This window comes from Telopea speciosissima, chromosome 7 (assembly GCF_018873765.1).
Source record: "Telopea speciosissima isolate NSW1024214 ecotype Mountain lineage chromosome 7, Tspe_v1, whole genome shotgun sequence".
In the NCBI taxonomy this organism is placed as follows: Eukaryota; Viridiplantae; Streptophyta; class Magnoliopsida; order Proteales; family Proteaceae; genus Telopea; species Telopea speciosissima.
In genome coordinates, this window is record NC_057922.1 from 25,037,032 (window position 1) to 25,046,875 (window position 9,844).

Sequence of the window (9,844 nt, forward strand, 5' to 3'; positions counted from 1 at the left end):
TGAACTTCAATGTTCTCTGTGCCACAGCGCAGGCTGCGCCAGGCACATGGGCCTGCGACTAAGGAGGCAGGATGATCATTGCGCCCACCCCCATGTGCCTGGGTGCAACCTGCACTGCGGCACAGAGAACAGTGCCCCAAGTTTTATTTAGGTAAAATCGAAATCGGTCACATGTTTAAACGAGATGGGGTATCATACAAGAGGGGTGAAGGAGTCATTTCAAAATGAGGGAAGAGACGATAAATGCAATTGGCGCTAGCTTACGGTACAACAACAGTACGTCCAACCTTTTCCCTTAACCAACATAGTTTTTCTATTTCTTTAAAGGAAAAAGTTTTCCTGTGCCATGGGTAAAGGAAAAATACATTCATTTAGGGTCATAAATGCTTTGCCCTTGCTATGTTAAGTAGACAATACTCTCATTGTTTCTTGATACCCTTTTGCACACCATTCGAATCCTCCTTTGACCTGGGTGAAGGAAATCTACCTCTTTTTTTATATAAATGAAAGAAAATACGAACTTAAGAGGCCTACCATAAAATGTCGATCATATGATAAATTGAATCTTAAAATTTGACATGTGACAAATCTAGAGATTTATTGATGCTTCCAAATTATGATTGGCCACATCAATCTTCCTCATAGTCAAAGTTAAACCTGATAAAAAGTTATACAAGGTTGAATGACATAGAGATCACCATTGTTAATATCTAGCTATGACTATTGCGTGGTTCCCAAGCAAATCCCAAGGAACAGTTGGTTGGGTCAACCAATTCCTAAGCAGAATATTTGAATCGCCTATCATCCGTGGAAGGTCCTATCCATATTATAACATCATCTTCATAGAGAATCTATTGGAATTTATTTTCTGCTGAAAAGGCAAGAAGCACTTGCTTATGAGCTCACCGCACCCAAGAATCCAAGATGATAACTTTGATTCCATAATTTCTTAAAAGTAAACTAGGGTTTTGCAAGTTGATCAGAGAATCATCTTAAAAGTATTCCTTGCAAAACAAGTAGAGAAACAAATATCAACTGGCCTTAGAGGCTACGTTTGGATACCGAGAAAAGAAAAAAAAAAATATTAAGACAAAAATTATGATCTCTCTTTAAAATCAAATTTTGGTTTTTTTCTTTTCTTGGCATCCAAACATAGCCAAATGCGCCACTTTTTAAAACTGGTAGAATATAGACAAGAGTTCCTCGGTCAAAGCTGGTTGTCTGGCTCTGACTTCTAACGAGCAGAATACTTAAAATCTTTTGTTCGAATCAATCCTAAATATTTTCTTCTATAAATACGAATCAAATTTACAGTTGTAGCAGCTTATTAAGCCTGTGTTGCTCTGGGTTTCTGGTGTTTGAGTTGATCTCTGCAGATAACATTAACATACACAGTTGATCACCTCAACTTCTTCTCTAAGCTTGCTATAATGGCTAATGCAACGGAAGCCAGCGGTGATCGGAAGAATCCCAAAATTCCGATCGAAGGCCGCAGGAACATATTGATTACAAGTGCGCTGCCTTACGTTAACAACGTTCCTCACCTCGGCAACATCATCGGCTGTAATATTTTTCTTTATCTCTGTTTCTGTATCTGTAAATTTAACTGTTGTTTATTTGTGAATTCATTTGCTCAATTGGGTTTCATTTTTTTTAGGTGTTTTAAGTGCTGATGTCTTCGCTCGCTACGGCCGTCTCAGAGGTTACAACGCTATATACATCTGTGGGACTGATGAGTATGGCACTGCCACTGAAACTAAAGCCATGGAAGAGAATTGCACTCCTCAGCAGATTTGTGATAAGTAAGTATTTACTTACTTGAATTAGAAATGTGGTCTCCTATGTTCATAATCTTTGAACAAATTATGGCCTTGATACCAAAATTTTGGGTTCACTTTTTAGGCTTCAAAACATGAAAATAGGAACCCAGTATGAAAGACATGAGAACGATTGACAGGATTGGAAATTTGGAATTGATTGTTGAAACTGAAATTGCTAATTGGGTTGTATGACACGAATCATATTGCAAACTTGTGTTTATGGCCTATGAAGGTACCATGAAATTCATAAGGAGGTCTACAAATGGTTTGACATAAGTTTTGATGAGTTTGGGCGCACGTCTACTCCGCAGCAGACTGAAATTTGCCAAGAGATTTTCAGGAAGTTGTTGGAAAACAATTGGCTTTCTGAAAACACTATGCAACAGGTTTGAATTTCTTGTGTGAATGCCTAAGTTAGTTTCATAGTCTTTTGCTAAGTAGCCCTGTGGTTGAGGTATTTGTTTCACACATGCCAGAACTGCTTTAGAAGCATTATTGACTGCTCTTTCAATTTGAATTTCAACTGCGATGCAGCTTTATTGTGATACTTGTAATCGTTTCTTAGCTGATCGTTTTGTGGAGGGAACCTGTCCCACACTAGATTGCAATTATGATTCTGCACGAGGAGATCAGTGTGAAAAGTGTGGGAAAATGTTGAATCCAACAGAACTAAAGGATCCTAGATGCAAGGTACATCATTTTGCCTTTTTTATTATGGTCTGGTTTTCTTGCTCTGTCTTTTCTTTTTCTAAGGAGTTCACATGGAGTAAACAAAGTGATAAATTCTATACTTTTGGAGCTAAAGCATACACTTCCTGCAATATTCTTTCTCATGTTGAAGCTTGTTTGTTTTGCAGCTATGTAAGACAAGTCCATGCATTCTTGAGACTGACCACCTGTTTCTAGAGCTCCCATTGCTGAAAGATAAGCTGGAGCAGTATATAAACAACACATCAGTGCCTGGATCATGGAGTCAGAATTCTATCCAAGCCACACATGCATGGCTAAAAGAAGGATTGAAACCGCGATGTATTACCAGGGACCTTAAGTGGGGGGTGCCTGTTCCACTTGAGAAATTTAAAGACAAGGTAAAATGTTAATGATGCAGTTTGTGCATTTTTTCCCTTAGATTTTCATATCTTCTTCTTTAGATCCACATGGTCTATTTGTTTGAACATATGTTGGACCTATCTTAATATAGTTTTAATTTTTTTCCTTTTAGTTCTCAAATTGATTGTCTACACCCCACTTGATGTTAGGTATTCTATGTGTGGTTTGATGCTCCAATCGGATATGTTTCAATCACAGCACGCTATACTAGTGATTGGAAGTTGTGGTGGCAGAATCCTGAAAATGTGGAACTATATCAGTTTATGGGCAAGGATAATGTGCCATTTCATACTGTAAGTTTGATAAATTTCTTGTTCCTTACATTTTTCTTGATGGCTTCTAGTAAAAGTTGAGGATGTTACATTGGTCAACCTCTTATGATAGGTGCATAGAGGACCTGCAATTATTTGGTGGTAATTTTCCTCTCTGTTGAGCTGTGTCAGTCATAATCTCAAAGGGATTGGGGGGTGGGGGGCATATTTTTCCTACCCAATCCTGATTTGGAATTTGGTGGAATATTTGATAAACTGATGTGTTTGGAAATCCAATGTTGATTCACTCAGATTTTGCGGGTTTAGATGATCCTATCCTCATGGGATTTATTGGGCCTGTTTGGCAGAACTGATCCTTCAGAACATGATGTCAGCTGGCAAGGATAATGTGCTGTTGTTTACTGTAGGAATGCTTTGTTTCTTGTATTTCACATTATCCTTAATGATGTTGAGGTCAAACCTATGCCTTGCAACCTTGATCAATTATAAGGGCAAAGCAGGTAATGTAATTATTTGGTCACACCATTCAAAAAAGTGGAGGCAATTAATTGTTTGTGTGGATGTGTTGGGGGCTAGTGTTTGGTAACTGTGAAATCACCTAGAGGGGGGGTGAATAGGTGATGCTAATAAAATAAAATCTTCTGCGGAAATATTGAGTTATTAACAAAACTTAAAATAATTGCACAAATAACACACAGATTTTATAGTGGTTCGGCCAAAACTTGACTACATCCACTCCTCTTAACTTAGAGAGAATTCCACTAAAAACAATCTTGAGAAAGAGCAAGAGAACTCGTACAAATCTTGATTTCGAACAAGAGGACTCAACACTACTCTTGATTCCGAGCAAGAGGACTCAACCAATCTTGATTCCGAGCAAGAGGACTCAATTAACACATATAGTAAAAACTCCTAAGTAAAGGGTTACCTCAACCTTAGTAGGAGTGTATGCTACCTTCCACCCTTGGAGTTTGAAGCTAGATGAGGTAGAGGAGCTTGAGTGTGTGAGCTTTATGATGACTTGATGCTTGAAATCAATGAATGCTCACTTGAGGCTATGGCACTTAGAGCTTGTATTGAAGTCTCTTAATGATGGTGATTAGTATTAATTAGAGCTTAAACAAGTGCCTATTTATAGGCTAGGTAGCTTAAATTAATTAGGAATCTGTCTTAAGATCGGATTCAAAAGACAGAGCTAATCCGGTATACCGTTTCCCAATCCGGTATGCCGGATCACCAAATTACTTAAAATATAGCCTTTGACTCAACGGTCAAGTCCCAACGGTCATAAATGAATTCGGTATGCTGGATCAATGTCTGTAGTGACATTTTTGATCTGGTATGCCGGATTCAAATCCGGAGCATTCCATTTGCTCTCTGTGACTTTATATCTGTGGGACAATGGGATCCGGTATGCCGTTTTCAGATCCGGTATACCGAATCAGCAGTTTTGCATGAATACTGCAAGTCCTTTAAAGGATTGATATAGGGTGACTTCCAATTGGTATGGGCACATGGAATTGGGTTATTTTTCACCTCCTAAGGTCTTTCTTCATGTATGCATGCGTGTGTGTGCGCGACACATTGATTTAGACCTTAATACATCTTTTACAACTTTATTACAATATCAACATTTCAAAAGTACTTCAAGTCTTGTGTGCTTCATGTCTTGGGTACTTCAAAGCTTAGCTAGAATTACTTCCATGAATTATTGAAGTGCTTGTGTATTGTACTCTTGAACTTAGGTGCTCCCCTCACTTGTTGCCATGCTCTTGTAAAGGGCTTCTTATGCATCTAGAACAAGAGTTAGTACACAAAGGTTTATTTGTTATCATCAAAACCATGATATGAAGGAGTGTGTGAGGTCCTTTCCTCAACAATAACCTAGACCATTTGAGTTTGGATCTTAGGATTTGAGGATTTGGCTAAATTGGGTCTGGCAATCCATGGTTGGGAATCATCCATCAATCAAGATTTTGGTGGTTTGGGTTTACTAAGCCTTTGGCTCTACACTGTAGGGTCAGTGTGTGTAACTAATTAACTATGTCACACATAATGAAGAGCAAGAAATAACAAATTTCTGCTGATTTTTGGGTAGAAATAGAATCATGCCAAATGCCACCATGCTTTAAACCCCAACACACACCCCTCCTCCCTGCAAAAGGCCACCGTGCAAACCATGTTCATGGTGAGAACATCATTGGTTATGAACCACTAATCAGGCTTAATTTTTGGATATGTTGGTTCACTAGGGTCTGGTCTTAATATACTTTTGAGTGAAGACATGTGTGACAGGATAAGAGACTCTGTCCACAGTCCTTACATTAACTGTATCCATTGTTGTTTTTTCACTTGTGTTGTCTTATGTTCATTTTTACTTGGTACTCTCAACTGTGTGATTGTTAATTCTTAGTCGGTATAATGGTCAATGTAGAAAACTGCTGTTTTCTCAGTAGTTTCAGTTATTTCCCATTTCAATTGGTTGGGACTTTTTTGTGCTCAATCATGTCAAACAAAGTGTAGCTTTAATCTAATCAATTTTCTTGTGATTATGGGGTTTCATGTACTATAACAAGGTTTTTTCTTCCTTCATGTTAATCTATCTTCAGGTAATGTTTCCATCTACGCTTCTTGGGACTGGTGAAAACTGGACACTGATGAAGACAATCAGTGTCACTGAGTACTTGAACTATGAAGCAGGTATCTAGTTAACCTTTTGTTTGTGGCTTCCCCTCATAAGTAGGGTACTTACAGTGAGAAGTTAAAGGTCGAGTTACATAACTTTGGAGTGTTTAGTGTTATATCTATGTTTTGAGTTTCATCTTTTGTATGCATTGCAGGAAAATTTTCCAAAAGTAAGGGAATTGGAGTTTTTGGTAATGATGCGAAGGATACAAATATTCCTGTTGATGTATGGCGATATTACTTGCTAACAAATAGGCCAGAGGTGAGTTTTGTTGCTACAGCATCTGGTTTGGTTCAATAATACTTGGTCAGAATTATTTATTTATTTCTGTATTTCCAGCTTATCAAATTCTTATGGGTTTGTGTGATATAGGTGTCAGACACCTTATTCACATGGTCTGATTTGCAAGCAAAACTGAATGCCGAATTGCTCAATAACTTGGGAAATTTTATTAATCGAGTGTTGAGCTTCATAGCGAAACCTGAAGGTTAGTAAATATTTTGCTTGTGGAATGAAAATAGTTGGCCCTTTTTTCCCCTGATGAAAAGTACTAAGCCTCTGAGGAAGATATGAGCAAGTCAGCTTGTCTTTTGCTCTACTAAAAGTTCTCTAGTCTATGTTTCATTCCATGGAAAAGGGTGAAAAGGGAAGCACAGTGGAAAACTCCTTCCCATTTTGCAGTTTTCATGTGTTTAGTTGGAGAGCAAGAGCATGCCTCAGTTTTTGTGTTTTCTGAGAAGTGCTTTACTTTTGCAATTTCATTTCCTCCCAAATTGAGAGGAAATATACCTCCATTCCAAGATATTCTGTCCAACCAAACAGATTATGGAGATTTTTTTTCCCTTAAATTTTCTTTATAATGCTTTACTGGTTTTCTCTACTTCACTGATCTTCCTTTCCTGGGAAAAAAAACAAAGTTGATCATTTTTTGTTGATTCTCATTTCTTGCTTGCTTTTTATTTATTCATCTTATTTCTTATATGATTGAAGCTGATGCAGCATCTACAATAAAAATGATCTCACATGCATTTGCATGCATCAAAATGAGAAGTTGGATACTCTCTTCGTAAAGTTGAATTTGATTCTGCCATTTTTGTGCGGATTTTATTCGTTTTTAAAATCTCTTTATGAAAATATATTTTTGAACAATTCTTTTCTGTCATATTTGTTTTCATGTACTTTTAAGGCCCATGTTGCCACAACAAACTGTATAATAATTCTTGGTATATCACTTAACTTCATATACCCATATTCAGTTTTTACAGCTAGTTTTATTTATGTAGGCCAAGGATATGCTTCTATCATTCCTGATGCTCCAGGTGCCGAATCACATCCCTTGACCAAGAAATTAGCAGAAAAAGTTAGTGATGCTGTTGATCAATATCTTGAAGCCATGGAGAAGGTGATTGGATGCACACAACCATTTCTTTTGGGTTTTACAAAATAGTTAAGCAGTAAATGACATTGTTATTTGCTTGTGTTCTTCATCTGATCAACATGTAGGTTAAATTAAAACAAGGATTAAAGACTGCAATGGCCATTTCTAGCGAGGGAAATGCATATTTGCAAGTAAGCTTGTTACATTTTCTATTATTTTCAGTTTGAAAAAGGTTGTTTATTTACACTGCTAATGGATTTTCTAATGGTATGCAGGACAGCCGATTCTGGAAGCTCTTTAAAGAAGATCTAGCTTCCTGCAACATCATTGTAAGAACTTCAGCTGGACTTGTATGTCTGCTTGCGACTTTGTTAGAACCTTTTATGCCATCTTTTACAGTTGAGGTAATACAACTTTTTTTTTAAATTGTAAATTAAATAATACTTATCGTATTCGTAAGGTTCATATGCTTCTACAGTGTACAAGGTTTATTATATTTTGCCATTCTGAGGCTTTTTTTTGTGACATTTAAGGTATTAAAGCAGCTAAATTTGCCTCGGTCACATCTATCGCTGTGTGATGAGAAAGGAGATATTGATAGGGCAAGAAGACTTTGGGAGGTTCTACCTATTGGTCATAAAATAGGCAAGCCTGAACCTTTATTTAAGGAACTGGTATACATGCTTTTCTGTTAGCCGACATTTATTCTTGTATTTTGTTTGTGTTTTGCATAGTGATGGGGTTTTCTCTTTTAGTATATATATGGTGGTGGTTCACTTATCCCTCCTTCCCCCAATAATTCATTGGTTGACTTGCATTTTATTGTACAGAAAGATGAAGATGTGGAGTTCTTTAGGGAGAAATTTGCTGGAAGTCAAGCTGATAGAATAGGGAAGGCAGATGCTGCAAATAAGGTTGTTGAGCAACTGAAGAAAACAAAAATTTAGTGTAATATTGGTTAAGAGTTACACAAGAGAAAGCTTTTATGAAGCATCTTATACAACCATAAGCTACATCATGACAAGATTCAATCCTAAGAGGTATCATGATGGAGTCTTGGAAAAAAAAAAAGGAGCAGATGAAGTTTTTGTAGCAAGTTTAAAACTTCATGATGTGTAAAATATCTCCCCAATACTCATGGTTGCGTAGATTTCGAGTCCCTTTTGTCTATATGTAAGTCTTTTGTAGAACATACATTTTGGATACAATGATGTAATTTGTACAGTTCTTTTCATTTCTCATGGTAAAAGTTTTTCTTTGCCCGTTAAAAAAATTCATGTAGTTGTTATATACTAACCTTTATCCTGTGTTTTGGAATTTTGCTTGATAATATGAAATCTAAGATTGGATTGCTTGATGGAGTTTTGTTTGGTTTGACAATCTAATTGGACAATTTGTTGACCAGTCAGTTGTAGGCAAGTCAAAATAACAATCTATCCATCCTTGTCGTTAGAGTTCTTGGCTCAAATGTTTCAATTGTTGGATGTAGCCAATTTGGTTTCAAAACATGAGGCAATTGAATGTTTGAAACAATCATTACAAAGGGGGGGGGGGGGGAGGGAATGAAGACAGCCATGCCAAAAAATGCTTTTATGCCATCCAAAGTGGTTTTAATGGAGTACAAGAAACCTATACATTATATGTATAGAAGGCTTTTGACAATGGGAAATGGTTGCTAGCTACATAGAAAAATCATATTATTCAACTATATGGTGAGGATCCAATTAAACTACTTGGTAATATCATGACTTTTCATTTTAATATATATATATATAATGACTTTGCGCACAAATACGAGTTCTCAAGCATTGTGAAGACCACATTTATTTGTAGTTGGACACATTTTCATAAGGCAAAAGTTTTTCGATATTATGGGTGCAGCCCGTTTTTCCTTCTCTATGGTATGAAGAAGTCGATAATACCTCACATTGTTCCTTTCTACTTAAGGACGCCATCCGAAACCCATCAATCAAGAGATATTCCCTTGATCGTGGGTGTGAGAAAACTGTCTTTGTTGGAATCTTTTTCAATAATTGTGTGGACGATTTTGGGTCATTCTTTGGTTTAATGTTGGCTTGATTTTTTGGTAATTTTGGGTCATTCTTTGGTTCAATGTTGACCTGTTTTTTTGGCCAAGGGACATGTATTTTCAAAGAGACATATCCATTTAGTATAGGTGCATTCATAGGACTTGGATTGGAATCTTTTAAATCTAATCCATTGAACCAAGAGACACACCTACACCATGGGGTATCTTCAAGAGACACACCTATACCATGGGGTATCTTCAAGAGACACTTACATATAAATGCTTGGATTAGAATCTTTTAATCCTAGCCATTCATGTCAATGGACACACCCATTCCATGAGGTGTCTTGAAGAGATACATGCACCACTATAAATAGAGGTGAAATGGATAGACCAATTATATTCAATTTTTGTGGTACGATTTTAGTCAGTCAGGCATTAACAAATTCTTAATTCTCTGATAGTTTCAAGTGATTACTGTCTCTGCAAATCAGTAATCAGTCCAGCCTGTTTTATCTTGTGAGGCAGATTTACTGCAACCCAGTGCAG

General features: G+C 36.9%; 1 protein-coding gene across 2 annotated transcripts; it reads left to right on the forward strand.

Annotated features, from left to right (window-relative positions):
* Positions 1-1,335: 1,335 nt before the first annotated feature.
* LOC122667434 (probable methionine--tRNA ligase) lies at positions 1,336-8,213 on the forward strand. 2 transcript variants are annotated; one of them, XM_043863703.1, is made up of 14 exons: positions 1,336-1,563; positions 1,658-1,802; positions 2,053-2,206; positions 2,355-2,510; positions 2,678-2,908; positions 3,080-3,223; positions 5,812-5,902; positions 6,043-6,149; positions 6,261-6,375; positions 7,172-7,290; positions 7,392-7,457; positions 7,542-7,670; positions 7,800-7,940; positions 8,097-8,213. In XM_043863703.1, the coding sequence occupies exons 1-14, from the start codon at positions 1,431-1,433 to the stop codon at positions 8,211-8,213; spliced, it is 1,848 nt and encodes a 615-aa protein (XP_043719638.1). In that variant the 5' UTR covers positions 1,336-1,430. The 2 variants fall into 2 exon arrangements, 1 of the variants encoding a protein (XP_043719638.1); XR_006333796.1 differs by lacking the exon at positions 8,097-8,213 and having other exon boundaries at positions 7,547-7,670; positions 7,800-7,933.
* Positions 8,214-9,844: the final 1,631 nt, after the last annotated feature.

What these genes read in the sequence shown, in the direction of transcription:
- LOC122667434 (XM_043863703.1), top strand. Translation starts at nt 1,431, where the DNA reads ATGGCTAATGCAACGGAAGCCAGCGGTGATCGGAAGAATCCCAAAATT. An exon ending in CCTCAGCAGATTTGTGATAA is followed by an intron (nt 1,803 to 2,052) that starts GTAAGTATTTAC and finishes TGGCCTATGAAG; the next exon opens with GTACCATGAAATTCATAAGG. An exon ending in TTGAGAAATTTAAAGACAAG is followed by an intron (nt 2,909 to 3,079) that starts GTAAAATGTTAA and finishes ACTTGATGTTAG; the next exon opens with GTATTCTATGTGTGGTTTGA.